This window comes from Leptidea sinapis, chromosome Z, assembly GCF_905404315.1.
Source record: "Leptidea sinapis chromosome Z, ilLepSina1.1, whole genome shotgun sequence".
Classification (NCBI taxonomy): domain Eukaryota; kingdom Metazoa; phylum Arthropoda; class Insecta; order Lepidoptera; family Pieridae; genus Leptidea; species Leptidea sinapis.
The window spans coordinates 25937627-25958481 of NC_066312.1; the positions used below are offsets into that span (position 1 = coordinate 25937627).

Sequence of the window (20855 nt, forward strand, 5' to 3'; positions counted from 1 at the left end):
GATCCGGACTGGAGCCAACATACTCTGCGCAGCGGGCCGCCAATGGACGTGCGGTCAACAGTGTAAATATTTTTGACACACAGGAATTTCAACAAGTGACTAACGAATAAACACAAGTCGAATTGTCACACATATCAGTTATGTAGCTACCTACACCAGCTTTTTACAATAAACAGATTGTGTTCGTGTTGATATGTTGAATTACATATATTTGAGGTGTACAAACACTATCTACTGTGCTGTGTGTCAACCTGTCAAAATATCAGTTCCTCTTGACTTTCAATCTAATATGCGACGTAGGTTGACTCTCTATTATTAAATACGATTTTTTACTTTTAATCGACTAGTCGTAGCAAAAAAATGTCAGTTTTAAGCATTGATATGATAAAGATAAACATGCTCACTACCTAGTTTTTCGACTTTAATAGATAAAAATACGTGTTATTGTTGCTAAAATTAATCAATTTATTACACAACAACCTGAATTGTGAATCTTACAACCAACCAACTAACTATAAAATGAATGACTGTTATACTGCCCAGTAAGCATGATCTACGTATATTGAGCCCAAGACTTCCAGTGCATTGTTCTAAAAAGGTTCTACCATATCTTAGTAATGCTATAAGGAACTGACGAAACAACTTATTTCCCAAGGACCAGCAATAATAATATTAATTATCTTAGTGCTTCTGGCGTGAAATATAGTGCCCTTATTACAAGATGGCTGTCATAAAAATGATAAGGAAATAAAGTATTTCAATTAGATTATATTATTAAAGTATCTATAGGTACATAAAACCATTCAACAACGACAGGAGTTTATTTATCACCGTCAATAAAAATTCGTATTACCTAGGTATGTTAATGAATCTATTTAAATGAGATTTGTTGAGTCATAATTGAGATCAATGTGTCTTAGATTAAATGAATTAATATGCTATATTGTGTATATACTATGCAGTAAAGTCCAAACTACGTAAGAAGACGAACACCCTGCTAATGTAGAATCCCGAAAAATAAGGAACTGCCGGAACCATCATATCGTCCCGGTTGGTACCAGCGTTATACATTACAGGAATAACACGATACACGCGGATAATGTTCAGATACACAATATCGCTCTGTGTTACAACACAATTCTTTACTACATTTCCTTTAATAAATTACAAGTAATTAATAAAATATCCAATTTGTTTGTTAGTAGGTAACCAAACAATAAGAAAAATACAGACTCAGTAATATTAACAAATGTAAGCGATATATTTCCAGAAATATATCGCTTACATACACTATATATTTGGGATCTATGATCCCAGGATCATAGATCTGTGTTAACATAGGTTGGAGGATTTTGGATTGAATAAAAAAAAATAATCTCGAAAGTTAATCCGTGTGACTCGATTCGCCTACGACACAACAAAGTAAACACTTTGAAACACGAAAAAACTACGTTTAAAAAAACGATTTCAAAAACTGAAAAGTATCTAATAACTAAAAATTTAATTTAATACACCTTTTATGCAAACCTTTCATGCAAGGCACCGACTTTAAAGCTATTCATATGTAGCACATACAAATAATAGTAGGTATTTTATTAACATTAAAGATAAAAGTTTGCATAAGACCTCTATTAAATTAAATTTTTAGTTATTTAATACTTTTCAGATTTTGAAGTCGGTTTATAAACGTTTTATTTTTTACTTTTTAGTGTTATTTTAATATATAATCAACCTGAATGAAAACTCCTAAAAAAGCCGTACACAAACAACAATTATATCATTCACATAGACAAAAATTTTCATTAAAATGTTCATAAAATAAAAACTACTGAGCCAAACTATATAAAAATTTTAAGGGACCAAATGGAATCTATCCCGCATGGAGAATCAAGAATTATGTGAATTGGATCATAAATCTCAGAGTAATCGGTGTACATACAAAAAAAATACCGATCGAAATGAGAACCTCCTTTTAACCTTTTAGAAGTCGGTTAAAAAGGAATAATTAATAATCGTTCCTTTTTTATAAACCCTTGTAACTATATAACTATACACCAACTTATGTCGGTACATCATAACATTAACCAATATAAGTAGGTACGGACTTTTATAACAACATGATATACATTATAGCCTCAAAGAATCGTAATATATTATAATTAAATTACAAAAATAGTAACTAAATTACAAATAGTCAAATACTCGAATAAGTATTTTATGAAACAGAAAAAAATATTTTATTAAAATACTTTTATAATCTACTCTATTAATTGAGTATGACACCAAAATTTTACCTATTGCTTATTTCAAACATAAACATAAAAAAAGGAAATAATCCAAAACAAGTGGAGCTTCAACTTATAATTGGACGTAATTCCAGAAAAACGTTCCAAACCACAATCATGTCGAAATTGAGTTAGGAACACAAAACTGGTCACGTGATTCACATTATCAGACTGACAAAAATTGGCAGCCCTACTGTCACTCTTTATATGACATCATGACTGAGTAGCCCAACTCTCATGTATGGAATCCTACTAATATTACAAATGTGAAAGTTTGTATGTCTGGATGTATGTTTGTACCTCTTTAACGCAAAAACTACTGAATGGATTTTGATGAAACTTTACAATAATATAGCTTACACACCAGAATAACACATAGGCTATTATTTATAAAACTATCGCGTGAATTGTACTTTATATGGCAAAACAACGTTTGCCGGGTCAGCTAGTACAGTAATATTTATTAAATTTTAAACACGAATTCCTTAAAATGTGATGTTTGTGGCTTGGAACCTTTTTCAATAACTACGCAGAAATTAAGAATAAAATATAAACAATAATAATTTCATGATAATTCCATTAATGGAATCCAAAATAAATACAAACATAGTGACCGCCATAATATTTGACTACATCTCCGCATGATTGATATATTTATTTATAAAACGCATTGATTTACTACTTTCTAATATAAAAATCTATCATAATCATAACAAGCAACTACAACTATAAATGCTACATTCCAAAAAAAAAATTTGTTGGGACGCAATTTGAACTACTTAAGTATTAATTTAACACGTCTATGACACTACGATGAAATAATTTAAAATTGTTATTTTATTTTAATTTTGTGTAATTTAAGTTTGAAGCCCAACATCTCGGAGAGCACCCCCGACAGTGCGGACAGGATTACCACCTTGGTGATGGTATACAGATAGTGGTTGGCACAGATTCCTGATATTTTAAACGGCGCGTCTAGCTCCTGGAAATAGACAAACAGATGGTACAGACAGGAGACACCTCGCGACTACATTCAAACTAAAGTAAGAGCGAAGAAAACTAGTCAGTATCAGACCACGTTCCTCCAGCTGACGCTCTTGACACACCAGCCTGTTTTCTGCCGCAACCATCATCTTTTATACGTTATGCTCTTATTCGTAACACTGTTGGAGAGCTCCTCCTTTTTAATGCAGTCGTAAAATCTGGGAGTCGAGCGCTCAGGGCGGAAGGTCCAAGGTTATGAGTGGGCCGTGTGGGGACATGACGTAGGAGAGAGTGCCACACAATTTATGAAAAGTGAAACTGTATATTGATCTTTCTCGGAAAGGACAATGATTACTAACGAAAATTAGTAGTGTCCTGTAAGTCAGTTGAAATGTTGAGTGAAACATGAGACGAAAATTTACTTCCACTCCCCGACTGGTATAAAGCGCTTTATATGACAGCTACGAGGTATATTCAATTATTTTCACTTTACCAATGGACTGCAAAAATCAATTTTACAAATTGAACGCAGAAAGCTATTAGATGTCTTTAATAGATATTTTGAAAAAGGATTGATTTTACCACATAGTTTGTATTTATATTTTTATGAAGGAGGTGGACAAACGTAGAGGTCACCTGATGTTGATTGATATGAGTGTGCCGCCCACATTCCCCTGCAACACCAGAGGAACCACAGGAAAGTTGCTGCCGTTTAGGAAGAGAGTACAAGCTTTGTGGTATATACGTTCACATTGTACGACAAGACGAAGATCATGTCAAATGTCCATGATGCACTTACTCTCAAAACAATTGGGAACTGTACTCTCGAAATTGTCGACGAGTACGTCTACCTCGGGCAAACAATCCAGTTAGGCATGTTTCGCGAAATGCGGACCATTTCGCGAAACAGGTTACTCGTCGAATCCAACTCGGATGGCACTTTTAACATCGGATTATGTTTTGGGACCTGCGCTTTGTAAAGCGTTAGAATGTCTCAAGAAGTCGCCAGATTATCATTAACAATTTTAGTCAAATATTTACAATGTCTGTAGTTTATAATAAATCATTATTTATATACGAGATATTAAGTAACCGTCCCAGCAACACGATCAGCAGATGGTGGCCCATTACATGCGGTGCCGCCCACGTTACTTGAATTGTGGACAGCATCGCAATAACACTCGTTACTTTGTGACATATAGGTGTTATCCCAGCCCAGTAGTGTCACGAGCTACGACGCGTATAAAACTGAATCACACAATACTGCACATTACTGCTTGGCGGCAGAAGAACACGTCACCACTCCATCGTGGTCTCTACCTGGCCAGCATCGTGTGCCTCTCGACAGACCTTTACATGTTTTAGTAAAAAAAACTCGAAACAAATCTTGGTTGGTTGAGCGTCAAATACCTGTAGTAATAAAGGAGTCAAGTGGTAACGTCTCTCACCTTCAGAAGGTCAGCGGCCAGCTTGAGCACGTTGTTAGCAACCGTCAGCTGCTCCTTGCTCTCTGGGCGCTGCTCTATCGCCAGGTGCAGGTTGATCTGCTCCGTGAGGATGGCCGACAGACAGCCGCGGTACTTCTTGTTCACGTTGCTGCCCAGGGTCAGCAGACGCAGCAGGTACACGCCCAGGCAGCAACTCCACACCATCGCCTCTAACAACCAGCCCCTCTCCAGAGTTATTGAGTCCTGCAACCGACAGTCTCTATACTTATAGATATCACTAGAGCCCTGGATACATTCTGTATTAACCCATCCGTAACCCTATTTTTGTTACTCCGAATTTATTCGCTGCAACATCGAACTAGAAGTTATCAATAACCAACCAATGAGTTAGTTAGTTTTACCAGTGGGACGCTCCTTTGCACAGGAAGGAGGCAAGATCACAACGGCACCTATTTCTACCGTCAAGGAGTTATGTGTAAACATTACGGTCTAAAGGGCGCCGTAGCTAGTGAAATTACTGGGAAAATGAGACTTAACATCTTATGTCTCAAGGTGACGAGCGCAATTGTAGTGCCGTTCAGAATTTTTGGGTTTTTCAAAAATCCTGAGCGGCACTGCATTGTTATGGGCAAGGCGTATCAATTACCATCAGCTGAACGTCCTGCTGGTCTCGTCCCTTACTTTCGTAAAAAAATATACTCCATATGTTGTCGGATCTAAGCTTTGTAGAGTGCTTGAATATTGGCCGGCTTACTGCCGTTCCCAATATACTATCTATAGGTAGAGAACATCTCATTAGAGATAAATTACTACCTTCTACTGTCCGTAATTAACTAATTATCTGAAGCTGTCGGAATATGACTTATCGGGTCATTCTTATCGCCTTATATTGGGACGCGTGAATTGCAATTTCTATACAAACTTCTATAGCTGGTAAGCTATACGTCGTCCCATTGACGAACAGCGTGTACAGATAAGGTGAGTCACCGTCGATAAGTTTATTGGGACATAAAAGTCAACGATAGTTACAATTTTAATCTCAAGTAAGAGACTGAATATTGGGAACGGCCGTTAAACTACTGCCTTGCTCTATGATATGAACCAATGAGTTAAGAAAACTACATAATGTCATTTCCTTCGAAGCTACGACTAACTTCAGCATAAAACTTGAACCGCTGAATAAATTTTTGAGTCACTACGTTTTCTATCTGTCAAGCCTTGAGACCGTCAGTTAAGAAATCTCTAATCTTAATATATATAAATTACGTGACACGTTTTTTGTCCACGATGGACTCCTAAACTAATGAACGGATTTTAATGGGGATTACTTCATGGAGTGCAGTTTAGTCCAACTTGAGAGATATGATAGTTTTTATTTCGATTAAGGACCCATAATTATTTTTATTTCCAACATTTGTTTTGTACGGACATATTTTCTATGAAAGAATTTATCGACGCACGGTTTGACAGTTCTGCTGTGAAACAATTTCATTATAGTTAACAACAAGGAGCATATTTTACAAAATAATTCTTGGTGTTATGAAATATTACAGACAAATTCATAAAAAAAAAACAGTATTTTATTTATTATGCACAGAACAACGTCTGTCGGGTCAGCTAGTCTAAATATATATATTTCGTAACTATGAAGCTCTCTGAAGTTTCTATTTGGTCGTCGGTGAACACGACACTCGTACGTACCCGCAGGAGTTGCGCACTCACGCACGCCAGTAGTGTGAGTGTTATCATGAACGCAGCAGACACGATCACGTCCACGGAGCGCTGTGGCCCGCGACGCTGCAATAAAAAACCCACACTGTTATTTTTTTTATGAAAATAAGGAACGAGACGAGCAGTGCGTTCAGCTGATGGTAATACGCCCTGCCCATTACAATGCAGTGCGCTCAGGCTTCTTAAATCATCCAAAATTTCTGAGCAGCACTACAATTGCACTCGTCACCTTGAGGCATAAGATGTTAAGTCTCATTTGCCCAGTAATTTCACTAGCTACGGCACCCTTCAGACCAAAACACAATAATGCTTACACATTACTGCTTCACGGAAGAAATAGGCGCTGTTGTGGTACCCATAATCTAGTCGGCATCCTGTGCAAAGGAGCCTCCCACTGGTGGTGACTCCAATGTGGTAGCGGTACAGCGAGCATTTTTTTATATTCCACTATCAGGACATTCATACCTGAGATACGGTTCTTGCTCGAAATATGACCACCACGTTGGAGAAAGTTCAATGAAACTTCAACTATCGCTTCAAATTCTAATATTTTTATTCAAAATAGAATTAAAATCACTTATTCAACGTCAAAAACTACCACCCATTCAAAATAGACTACGTCAGACCAGCGAAGAACGGGCGCATGATACTCAGCGGGCTTTTTTTAAATAAAAAAATGGATTACAATGTAATATCGTACAATAAACATTTATAATTAAAGAGCCTGAGGGTGTTCGCTTCATTCCCAGTCTGCGGTATCATTAAGAAAATCGTTTATGCTATAGTAACCATTCCCACACAAACGTTCTTTAACAATTCTTTTAAATTTCAAAACACATTTGTTTTGTACACTTTCTGGGATCATATTGTAGAAACATATACATCGTGCAATAAAAGACGTAACTTCCTCGTGTTAACATTATGATTGTCACTGTTTCTAGCAAATTCCTCAATGTGCTTATGAACATATAAAAATATTATCAAGGATATATTGAAAAACAACAGTAATTAATTATTCTTTAGGATCTAAGTTATAAATAGCGCGAATAGCCCTATTCTGCAGCACAAAGATCTTCCTTCAGTGTATTGAAAGTAACTGTCGCCATTTGAATGAAATCTTAAAAAACCTAAAAAGATCGTATCGATCGATAAGTAGTTGTAAAATACTCACTCTCAAGTAAGAGCGCGTTGAGAGCCAAGTTTTAATATTCCTGACAGTGTTCAGCCTGAAGTGTGGCAGCTCCGACTTCCTGGCACGCCTCGCGGACGTCAGGTGTGAGAACAGCTTCGCGTACAGGAACCGTTGTTTGTACGCGCGCTCCGCCACCGCTAGCAGGAAAAACACCAAGCCGCTCAGAGTGAACCGGAGCACGAATGACAACATATTTGTAGATACTTCCCTGAAATAAAGGAATTATTTACACATTTTTTTGTCTCCATCTACATTGTAGGGTTTATTATATTAAAGTCGCATATTTGGGGCTCGTGCTTAGGCACGAGAGGTACAAACTCCTACAACTTATCATGATGGGAAAAGTTCCCGGAAGAAGAGGCGTAGGTCGCAGAAAAAAAACTTGGCTGCGCAACATCCGAGAGTGGACTGGCATCGCGAGTGCGGCAAAACTATTTCGCCACGCGAAGGAAGCTCCAAAGCTGACCGCCAACCTTCGCTAGTCGGAGAGGCACGCGAAGAAGAAGAAGACATTATAGGGCATATATGAAATACAAATTTGAAGGCATTTAAATTATTAGTATTCTGTCCACTTTGTGGAATCAATTACCAGCTGCTGTTCCCGAACCGACTTGACTTAGGGACCTCAAGAAAGAGCATACTCCCACCTTAAAGGCCGGTAATACATCTCTTGACACCTGTTGTTGCGGATGTCCGTAGGCGGTTCCTACATCACACCCTCATCCGGTGAGCCTCTTCAAAAAATTAACATGTGATGTCACATTTTAATGTGGCAGTCTCTGTGTAATCACAAAATTCCTTATAACTTTTTATTATTCGGTCGATTGGATCAGTTTTTTCATTATTTTATTTGTTCTTAAATCTAGTTTCATTTCAAAAGTGCATTAAAACAATAAATACTTTAATTAGAGTACACCCAGTTATCAAGACAATGTTGTTTTCTACATAGTAACTTTAATACAAAGTACAAACATATTATATCGACATAAAATTTATCGAACTAAAATAATTATTATATTCGATTGCTATCATACGGATGTGGAACATAATAATATAAAAATCGCGGTACAAAAATAGGTGTTGATCATGGACGGGTGAAAATTTGGAGTTGTATGTATTTTTTTAATGTTGAATCATGATAAAATAAAAATAAAAAAAATAGTAAAAAAAAAAAATCAGGGTCACCCTTATCATATAAGTATAAGAAAAATAGATGTTGACCGATTCTCAGACCTACCGATATACACACCAATTTTCAAACAAACTGGTTTAGCCGTTTCGGAGGAGTTTGGTAACAAACACCGGGACACGAGAATTTTATATATAAGATAGAACCTAAAACTTGTATGGCGTATGAGCTAACAATGGAAGTTTGGGAACGGGCGAGTGTTCAGATCGTTGAAAATATTTACAACCGTTGTCGTAGAACAAATTTGTGTATGAGTTACAATAGTAATATTCACCAGATATTATCACCAAAAGCGCCACTAAACGCTCGCAATGGCGATCCTTGTGTGTAGTTCCCTATTATCTCGGGTACGTAGCCGGTGAGTGATATGGACTGCAACTCCTCGTCTGATCGGCTATCCTGCTCAACTGCCATCTGATTAAACAGAACAAATTATTATTATAACTGTTGGCCTATTTATAAATTACAATCGTGTAGGTGAAGAACTAGTTATTTAAGCGACTGTTGTGTATACTTAATAATTTGTCTTGCACGTGAATTAATCGTGACAATTTGTCAATGATAAAAGGGAGTTAGAATTAGCAATGTTGCGCTCATACGCAGCTCACTCTCACAGAATATGATACACAACAGAGTGATCGACCATCGTTCCCACATACAGGTCGTGAATGTAATGCAAAATACAAGTTTCGACTTAATTTTGTGAATCCTTGATATACCGGTGGTAATTTAGGACTAAGAATGTTCCTAAGTCGTATGGTACGTAATGAAATCCACAAAGTGTCTGTGCGAGGGAAGAAATTTCTTGAAAAACGCGCGGTTTTGGAATGCCAGACGTCAACGTGATGTGGGTGGTATTTTGCATTTTGACCTTATGTTCGGTGGTCGAATTCGGCCGCTGGAACACACAACACGAACTACTCCTATGAGCACTCCCCATAGTAAATGCGGTAGAAGATGCAGAGATAACTCATACCAGTACCCAAAGCCAAAGAATCAAGCCGATCGGAGATGACGTCATGATTGTCGATTATTCGATCCGCTCTTCGTTGTATGGGGTTAAATGGAAGGAGCTGGTACTGGGGAGAGCCCGCCCAGAGGCAAGAATAGTTCTCTATGTGAGGCCCAATTTGCGCCTTACATAGTTGCATTGGTGGCTTATAGTGAAGTACTGTCTCGCTTTACTGAGTACACCAAGCTTTTTAGAGGCTATCTCTTGGCCTTCTCTTCTAAGTGACCACGGATCTGAACGTCACTCGATATATCGACACAAACTATGCCGATACAGGCTGTGGCAGTTAGAGGAGTGATCACGAATGGAGGGGATACGACAAAGGTAGACTTAGCGAGTTTTAGCGGGAGCCGCACAAACTTAAGTCTTCTTGGACTTGAATTGGGCTAAATTTTTTCGGCCTTATTCCTAGACTTTGCAAAGCATAATCTCGATTTAAGACACAAATTTGTTCCGATTCTCATAGACGCTATCCCGGGACATAATGGCACGGCCGGTGTAGGAAGCATACCCTGTGTTGTCGTCTGCATAGCAATGAATACTGCTGATTTGCAGAATATCATTGATATGCAGATGGAACAGTGTAGGGGATAGCACGCTGCATTGCGGGTCACAAGCGTTTATGAATATGCCAGCCCGTGTTATAAAGGAGTATTCCAAATTACACTCCGGGTACGAGAGGTGAAATGTATCAGCCAGAGAGGATATTGTTCTGGTTTCTAGCACCAAGCGAATTTCATTACGCTGTTTCGCCGTCTCAGTATCGCAACAATAGTTATGTGATACCCATGTCCTAGTAGTTACCTGTACGAGCCTCATGGCAGGCGCGGTGACAGCCAGTAGCGCGGCCATGACGGGCCCCGCGCACGGACAGCCCTCGGCCGCCATGGCTCGCTCGGCCCGCGCCACCACGCACCAGCTGATGTCCACGGCCGACAGTTCCGCGCGCAGCGTCGACCCGCGCTCCCACATCGTGCATTTTACTTGCAACACATTACAACTATGACTGACACGCTTGTGACAAATGTATGTATCTAATAACATATCTTAAGTTACAAATTATTGACATGATCTGGCAGTGAAGTGGCCGTTGCCCTGTGCTTACCTGGGGCGTAAAAAGAATAGGGGAGTCCCAGGCTCAAGGGTGTCGTAAGAGACGACTAAGGGCTTTTTAGAAGTGGGAGAGTCACACTGCTGTCTTATGACGTCAGCACAATCGGGCAAGACTCGTCCTGGTTAAATACCACACTCGCACAGAATACCGGCTTGAAATAGCGGCCTAGTGCCTATGTTTCGCATAGGTTAGTGTCGAGGACCGGAGACCATCTCCCCATTCCCCACCACAAAATAAGTCTGAAATCGACAGATTGCTTTTGATGTAAGGGCTTATTTTCTATGGTGGCTTCAGCATTTTGCGCACCACATGCATGCATGGATGGATTTTAAAGTATTTTGCACACATGTCAGCAATTCGTTTCGGGTCCTGTTCATTATTAACTGTGACAAAACAAGTGGGCACATCAATCAAGCCAGTAAATGCAGAATATTTGATGACAGTGAGAGAATTTTTTACATGTATATGTCTGTACACACTATTCCACTCATCAGTTAGTCATTTAACACAGTAGTTTGAAATTTTAGTGATATTATCTTACCATTACACCAGCCTAGTTTGCATTTTGATAGGTAACACACACTTAGGAAACTTGTCCCGGTTAACAAGCTTAAAGAAACAGTACATATAAAGTGAGTTTAACCATTAATAATCGTGCAATTGAAACCAGTTTCAAGCTTTGCAGTAACTCTTAAGCTCAAACACATCCCACTGTTATCAGTCAACTTGAGTGTTAAAGAATCTTTAACACTTAAGTTGACTGTCATCTTTATTAAAGTCTAAATTATACTATTATATACTATTGTACTATTTATTATATCATATCGGTTTTTTCAGGTTTTCATTCAAATTGTGCCGTATTTATATGAATACATGAATGTGAAAAGTAAATACCTGTATCGCTAGTAGGATTTAAAATGGCGAACGGATCCCAGGAGCTATCGGCGGCGTGGTGAAAGCCGTCGTCACAGTTGCCCGTCTCCGACGGTGAGCCGTAGCTACTCTCCTCGCCTGCACACGACAGTCACCAGATGAACAAACACCACCTGACTGGCGACGTACATTCCAACATGTTACACTAAAGCTCATGGATTTGCTTACTGTTAGTGATTTGCCCAACCCAGTCAGACATGGTATGGTGCGATGGCAGGGCGATTGATGGCGCAGAAGCTGAACATTCTCCATCGGATGAAGAAGACTGGTAAGTATCTATTTTCTGAACAAACCACCCACATTAATGTTGTCATTCAACTTTCACAGAAACGTCACAGATAATACACATCATGCTTAATAATTATAGAACACACTTGCTACCTGGGAAAACTTCTTGATTAATCTGAGCGCGTATAACCTATCGTTCAAAAATAAAGTGTTATAAGAAAGGTAAGGAAATAAATAGCTGAACATCATAAAATTGTATATTCATTGAAACAAAACTTATTTTTAACTCGATTACCTTGTGATTATCTTGAACGCGGGTAAAAGTATCCTCATTTACTAACGATATTTTATCTTTCGACCAAGCCTTTCTAAATCTAACACCCGCTCTTTTGCCAACATTAGGACTACTTGTGACTTCATTATCCGAATCGGCCTCAGCTGATTTCTCTTCTATGTCGACACTTTTCTTACATTTTTCAAATATTACGTCATTAGCATCAGCCGTTTCAATATTCTCAGGTGTCGGCGCTACAACATTCTCTTTTTCATTTGTTTTCATTTTAATCTGTGCATTTTTATTTCGATTGTCACCTTCACTAGAATTGTATCCATTTAGGCTTTCGAAGCCATCGTCACCATCAGCCAATATTGGAGGAACATTTCGTTGGTATTGACGGACATTAAATATCTCTAAATATTTCTTTGTTAGAATGTTAGGCTTATAGTTGAATGATGGTTTTGCACTTTCAGTAGGTGGTGTTAATGTAACCGTCGCCGAAGCATTCGACTTCTTCCAAGCCATATATTCTTCATCATCTGAATCCTTCGCTTTCTTCTGCTCTTTATCTTTGGTGTTTATATTGAGATCATTAGGGCTTTCCTTTGTTGAGTCTTTTCTTCTCTTTCTAAAAATACTTTAATATTATAGAGATTCATTATATATCGTCATATTTATAAACATTATCTATTAAATACAGAACTAACTAAACTATCCAATTTAAGCAAATTCTAAGCGAATACGTGTGCAAGTTGATTTTATATTATTTTACTTTAAGGTACCTGGGGCCAGCATCGGCGATGTCCATCCTAGACAGCCTTCGTCTGTATTTGGGCGGTTTGACTTTTCGTGATTTACTTTGGCTAGAAGTGGCTGCACTTTCTGCCGATGCTCCACCACTTCCTCCATCACAGTCTGAACGAGATCTATACAGAACTTATTGATTAGCATCATAAGGTAAACAACTAAATTATCAAGTTAACACTTAAGTGCACGAGGCGAATAGATATTAGAAAAATTTATAATTTTAATCCTGCTTGAAATGATGAATGGTGCATTATTTTAGTCAACCTTTCCATGGAAGCGATACCACATCAAAAGCTATGGAATGAGCTTCGTTCCAGATCAATACGACATTTATTTTAATGATTCTTTATCGTTCACTGAAACAAGAAACTGATAATTATATATAATAATAATAATATATCCAAGGCCCTACAAGTGCACGTGTGTTCTTCTTACACTGAAACAAGAAAGTGATAATTAATGAACATATTTCCAAGGCCCTACAACTGTGCGTGTTCTTGATAACCATTATCGCCGCAGTGGCCGCCAGACCACTTGCACCTGTTTGAGCACGTTTACTGTCGACTCCGAGATTGTATTTTTTGTTACAGCACTACTATTCTCAGCAAATCGGAGTGAACTACACGTTTGGTGAGGGGTATACCTACCTTTCTTTATTAGACCAGATATAGGTACTTACCTGCTTTTTTGAAATGTTATGTATAACAAAATACCACTTTGTCTGAAGACGAAAGTTTTTAACCAGTTCGTGTTGTCAGTAATGACATACGGAACGCAGACGTAGCGACCACGTCTATGTCTACGTAACTATGGGCCTTATCAGTAACTTCATTGTCGCTCAGAGGGCAACGGAGAGGGCTATGCTCGGCGTTTCCCTGCGAGATCGAACCAGAAATGATGAGATCCGTAGGAGATCTCAAGTTACCGACATAGCCCAGTTGGTTGCGAAACTGAAGTGGCAGTGGGTAGGTCACATAGCTCGACGGACAGATGGCCGATGGAGCAGTCCTCGAATTGTGACCACGTAGCAGAAGACGTAGTGTTGGTGATGACAAGATGGAGCGACGATCTGGTAAAGATCGCCGGAATAGGTTGGACGAGGGCAGCGCAGGATTGATCGTTATGGCGATCTTTGGGGGAGGCCTTTGTCAAGCAGTGGACGTCTTCCGATGATGATGATGAAAAACTGTCTCTTATCTGTTAATTATTGTGTAACACTTAAGTATACTGTTACTACATTTAAATAGAAACTCACGGGATATTCTACGTGCTGTAGGCTTTCTATGAACTGCTGATATTTTTGCACTGATGCGAGCTTCCTGTGTCAGCGATCATGGCGCTCGCAACATCAACGTAATATCTGCCATTGAAAGCACAAACCACAGTGAATATCTCCGAAGCGACTATAAAAATAAATTGGAAAATCGTGTAAGTTTAATAAACAGTTAAGAGACAATTAAACATACATGATTCAAAATGTTTTCATTATATTATTTATTGAAATTATCAAATGTCTCAATTTTTTTTTTTAAATATTAGATAATAAGATAGTCCAACATCAGCGTAGTTTGAAGTCAAACATGTTTCACCTGAAATATCGCGGCAATTTTCTTCTAAAGTTAGGTCTCGGCCGAACTCTTGCTAGCTCCATCTCCGTGGTGCAGACGATTTGCGAGTGGACCATACTTAGTACCAACATCAACACCGCGGGCACAATCCAGCAGTTTGACTGAAATACACCATACAATACATACAATTTAACATATGTATTATATTTAAATTTAATTTCAAATATTTTTATTCAAAATAGGATAGGAAATCACTTATTGAAAGTGAAACCCCATTCAGACATAATGCGTCATACCTGAGAAGAATTATGCCCATAAGAAAGCCAGCGGAATTTTTCTTATTTTTATTATACAATGTCGATAAAATCAAATTTATAATTTAAATAGCCTCACGGCGGTTTATGTTATAGTAAACTTTACCACAAAAATGTCTTTCAACAACTTTTTTGAAGTTCATTCGATTTGTTTTGAACATTTTCTGGATTCTTGTAAAAGCATTGACATCGCCCCACAAAAACTCACTAACTCGATTCAGCCGAGTAGTAGGCATTATAAGTTTATGTTTGTTCTGTGCTAACATTTTATGAGCCAATGTACATACATAACACGATCAAGAATATATTGTGATGCAACGGTTTAAATAATTTTTTCTTTAAAATTTTCTCTGAATGATATCAATACCATCTTTTACTGCAGAAGAGGCTATTGTCGCTAGTTATAACCTTGGTCCTAAAGAGACACTAATTTAAAGAAATAAACATTCAAACTGTTACACAATTTTTTTTAAACAATATTTTATGAACGATGCGGTAATTTGAACCGAACGCGAGAGGTCGTCGGTTCGAGTCCGGCATCGTTCATACAATATTGTTTTCAAATTTTATTTGTGTATTAATCCTAGAAGTGAGGGTTATCACTTTAAAAACATAAAAATTGTTTAGATTTTCAAGAGCGACATCTCACGTCAATTTTCTAAGGTCCAAATATTGCGGTTGAGCAGTTTATGCACTGTAAAGTTGATCCTGTAGATGAAGACACAACCTGAGAGTTGAACAAAGCATTCAAGATTTTATGACGATACGTCACTCGAACGGCTAGCTCAGTTGGCAGAGCACTCCCAGTTGGCAGTCGTGGGTTCGAGTCCCGCATCGTTCATAAAATTTTGTTTTCAATTTTTATTTGTGTATTAATCCTAAACGTGAGGGTTATCATTTTAAAAACATAATAAATTCTAACTGTTGCCTCTCGTTCTGTTGCATATCGGATTTTAAAATGAAAAAAAGAAGCCCGCTGAGTTTCTGCGTCCTTTCTACTCAGCTCTGATGAATAAATTATGTGGTGGTTTTTGACTTGCTTAAGGTATGTAATTGCATATCCTATTTTGAATAAAAATATTTGAATTTGATAGGATATTCCATTTGTAGCATACATAAAAATTACTGACAAATAAATATAATTTAAAATTAACAATCGAATAAGCGAACAATTTGAATACGTATATTTTGTTTAAGTAGTACATTAAGGGAACATTAATCATTTGAGAAATGATTAAAATATCATTATTACTTCCAGTACCCATAATCACAATTTAACGATATTGTTATTGGAATTGTAATCTTTGAAATAGAGCTATTATTGACATGTGAGACATTATGATAAACGATTAAAAGTCATTTGGGAGAATAAGCACATTGCATAATGTGTTCCTGTGGCAGGTTTCGTCATGATCTCTTAAATAACATGGGGGCGGTATAATGGGGCGTGTCGTTCACTGCCCAAAAATGTGGTTGAAGGAGGCGATGGCTGGTCCAGGCGTCAAGCTCCTGAACTGTCACTACTTGTGGTGGTTGCATGATCCTGTCATAGGAAACTCTGTTTCACGTTATTGTATTGTATAGATTGTAATTAAAATCATCTGTTAAACATTGAAGCTGTAATCATTGAATTAAAACAATGGCAATGAGTTTTTTGCCAAGGCTCAACCTTTACCGAAGTGGTGGTAAATGGTAACAAGTATAATTTTTTAATCTTCTCTTCTAAATCTTGAGCGAAATGAATAAAATTAGTTCGATTTATTGATATAATTCTCGGGATGTTGTTCGGCAGCCAGACGTCGCGTCTATCGTGCGTGGGAACGCCCCCCAGGGGTTCCAAGCCCTGATGATACCAGTGCGGCTGGTCTACTTTACAAAAAACCTTTCAATATCTTGTCAGGAATGTGTTGTAGGTTCCTTCACCTTGAGACCCTCGTCAGCAAATACACATACGCTGGGATCGAAGAGACGCCTCCTTTAGAGGCAACCCGCAACACAAGACGCTCTCGGAGTAAGTAACGGTAAGAAGACAAGCAACTACCATTACTACTTTCATATTGGTATCTTTGGGTCGGGTCCATTTATAAAACAAAATGCGAATGAACATTATTAACTTACTATACTAATTATAATACTTTCAAAATTATTTATTACTGATACAAATCCTACTAATATTATAAACGCGAAGTTTGTAAGAATGTATGGGTGTATGTTTGTTACTCATTCACGTAAAAACTAATGAACAAATTTTAATGAAACTTTAAAATAATATAATTTACACATCGGAATAACACATAGGCTATAATTTATAAAGATTGAAAATTCTGTTAACAAGAGAAAAAAATTTTCTTGTGAGTGTCATAGGCTAAGTTATATTAACACGAAAAATGAAAAGATTTTTTCGTGATAGTTGGATGAAAACGTAAGTTGGAGAAAAAGCGGCCGAACACTAAAAATAATTTATATGGCAAAGCAATCATTGCCGCGTCAGCTAGTTATTGATATAACAATAGAGTTTCAAACTTACATCAACATCGATCTGCGACGGTGCCAATAAATACAGGATTATATTGACTACTTGTAGGCACCACACAGTAAGGAGGAACTTGGCACACACTGGTGACGTCTGCTGCGCCCACCACTGGTACAACCCTGGCAGGAAAAGGAGGCGAACTAGTGCAAACCACACTACGCGCCGCATTCCTAGCGTGGGCTTGGCTTTCGGGAATGAGGAACCTGAAACATTTATAAATAAGTCACACCTGTAATGATATTACAACAACAGTAATAATAAATATATTTATTTTTAGTCTTGGAACGCCGCATGTGTTTTGTGCTAATATTTTACATAATGCTTTGCTAGCTATAAGTATTATCCGAATAAGAACTAAGTACGTGTATATATTATTATAGGAAAGAGAGTATTTCTTAATAAAACGATAACACAACAGCGAGCCTACACTAAAATTAATTTTTATAACAGTTTCTGACAAATATTGCCGGAGTGTGTTGTTGTTTTTAGATGTCAATGTATGTCATGTGTGTAGTGGCAACACATTGAATCTGAACCCTCTTATATCTTCTTACACAATCATTCGTATTTACCGCCATTATAAAACCAACAAACGCTCAGCTCTCCATATATTTATACTTATATGATATTTATATTCATTCATTCATTAACCCTGTAAAGTAGCAGTAGAATCGACATTGTAGCAAAAATTTGAAAAAATCCCCTCAAATATAAGTAATTCCGAAATAATTCACTGTGAACTACCTTCACGAGTCTATCCCGCCAGCACATCATCGCCACCCTACTAAAAGATTGCCGTGTGGAGGAGAAAGAGACGTTCCATGAGGGTGTACATAAACACGTGGAACGATGATACTTTTGGAGATGGCTATGTTGGGTAGAAAGTTGACTAGTTAGAGTTGCGCTGCGGTGTTTTAAGTTTACTGAACTAAATAACCAAAAGCTTTAGTTCGGTTAACGCGGACAAGTCACCGCGCTCCGAGCGGGTACACGTGCCGCCACTAGTTGCGCTAGTTCGTACCCGGCTGTATGTTACTTGCATGAAACTTATTAACAATCTTCTGGCTGTTTTCAATGAGACATATTATAAGCACAAACGCGACCACTCAACAGATACCGCAGTGTTATTCTTATCAACATATACCTCTCACTAGATCCACATCTATCAGGTAGGAGCGCGCGTGCGAGGTGAAGTCTATAATGCGTCGCCGGTAAGTCCCCCGCATCAGCAACTGTTCCACCATTGTTTCCCATTCTTCTTTGTCATATGAACTAATCTTTTTTTGGTACCTGTAAACAAACATTTGTTTGTGATAGGAGTAAGGAAACAACTCAATGAGCACCTTCTTTCATTCTACCACAACAAGGATAATATAGTGTGAGTCTGAGTAGTATTTGCCCGATCAAGTCACGCAGCTCCTTACACCGTGGGACTTATAAATGGATGTCTCTTGACCAATTGTAATGGAGAATATCAATGTCTGATATCAAAAAGTGGAACATTATGAGCGTCTGCATCTTATGTTGCCTTTTCCAAGCCATACAGCTATGCTTTACGATAGCAATCAAAACTTGAACATAATATTTATTTCACAAAAACTCTCACAACACACAGTTATAAATTAATAGCTACATCAAAGTAGAAATAGGTGTGAAATAAGAGATAATAATACCAGATGTGGAAAAAAAAATGCAATAATCTCAGCCAGTGTTAAACTAACAACCCAAATATAATATTTTACATAATTTTGACCTTCACCAGTAATATAATAGTTTTCATGAGTTTGACAAATTGACTGATTGATTGAAAATGAAATTATTCATGAAAATTATAATTAGATAATGTATAGTTTTATAAAACAAATTATAAGTTCTATCTTAATAATGAGTGAAAAGCTTCATTGTGATATCTAAATTATTTCAGAAAAATCCATAAAAATATGGATATGGTATTGATGCCCTTTCAGTAGTCTATTTATTTTTAATATTCAAACAAAGTGATATTGATAATACTTGTGTTAACAAAGTAAAAATAAGTAGAACTTTAGCTATTCTATGCATTTTGTTTCAATTCAAAATCATTGTGTGCACCAAACTTATTAAAACAAAGTTCTATCATGATGTTTTAGCATTTAAATAAATTTAATTCTGTCAGATTATAATTCTAGCAACATACCTAAGTTATCTACTTACTTATTAGTCAATAGTACAGATTTCTAAAGACCAATAGTCAGCATTATTCAATAAGTCACTACCTATTTATGTTTGTTATTGATGATGAATATTATAACTTACCAGGCTGCTAGTTCTTTCATTTTGATGGCTTTTAATAGACATAGAACACTGAAACTGCTTCACTTATTCCCAATTATATTCATCAGATACAGTGTTCAATTTCCATATTCCATGATGTGTTGTTGAAAGTTCTTATTACCTATGGAGCAATTCAATAGATGTGTAATTTTATGAACAAAAGTGTTTTCAAAATATGAGAAATGTTGTCAAAATTTTCATGAGAATTCAAGTCTCTGTTTGGATATACTACATTTGTCTTATCAATAAATAAATTACAATTTAGTATAAAATAAACATAATCAGATAGGATTGAGCACTACACCAAATTATTATCAGTTACCTACTACAAAGTAAAAACTTCTAGAATACTCTTGTTTATTGAACACCCCAATCATATCATTTCTACTGAGTCTACCATTAATTAAGTAATAACACACAATAGTCAACACCGAAAATAACGAATGAACTTATAACAGACACTGCTGCAATGCACCAACGTAGGCAGATACCTAGTTAGCTTCCCACCTTACAAAATAAAAATAGTACCTAACAGTAATCAGCTGTGAATGTAATCAAATAATACCCACCAAAGAGAATTTAAGCACTACGCTCACTATTAACATTGTTATTGAATAATGTCACAAAGTCTGACAACTTGCAAATGTTAAATTGTCATTTTGGTAGTAGATATTAGATCGGTGACTTCACTACAAATAGAAACGACAAGCGTTATACAACCTACGCTGAGATTGAAGGGAATAAATCTATTAATCTTGCATTTATTTGCGCAACCCATCTTTGTCACGATGTCATCTTTGCGACAAAAAGTACACTACTAGTCAAGTATTAGGTACTCTTCACATAACGCTTCAAATATTATGTGGAACAAGCACGTCTCAAATTAATTGCTTTGCTGCTTCTTGTGTTCGCGCCAGTTAACAATTA

At 37.2% G+C, this 20855-nt stretch overlaps 1 protein-coding gene across 5 annotated transcripts; it reads right to left on the reverse strand.

The window, feature by feature from the left end:
- Positions 1–520: 520 nt before the first annotated feature.
- LOC126978458 (protein phtf) lies at positions 521–20471 on the reverse strand. 5 transcript variants are annotated; one of them, XM_050827268.1, is made up of 15 exons: positions 20457–20471; positions 19911–20049; positions 18760–18905; positions 17610–17818; positions 14790–14929; positions 13176–13319; positions 12412–13021; positions 12057–12171; positions 11850–11966; positions 10646–10824; positions 9104–9243; positions 7620–7848; positions 6419–6514; positions 4718–4960; positions 521–3267 (listed from the first exon to the last, which is right to left on the reverse strand). In XM_050827268.1, the coding sequence occupies exons 2-15, from the start codon at positions 19928–19930 to the stop codon at positions 3118–3120; spliced, it is 2538 nt and encodes an 845-aa protein (XP_050683225.1). In that variant the 5' UTR covers positions 19931–20049; positions 20457–20471; the 3' UTR covers positions 521–3117. The 5 variants fall into 5 exon arrangements, with proteins under 5 accessions (XP_050683225.1, XP_050683221.1, XP_050683226.1 ...); XM_050827264.1 differs by lacking the exon at positions 20457–20471 and adding an exon at positions 20255–20444; XM_050827269.1 differs by lacking the exons at positions 12057–12171; positions 20457–20471 and adding exons at positions 12270–12306; positions 20255–20444.
- Between the last annotated feature and the right edge of the window lie 384 nt (positions 20472–20855).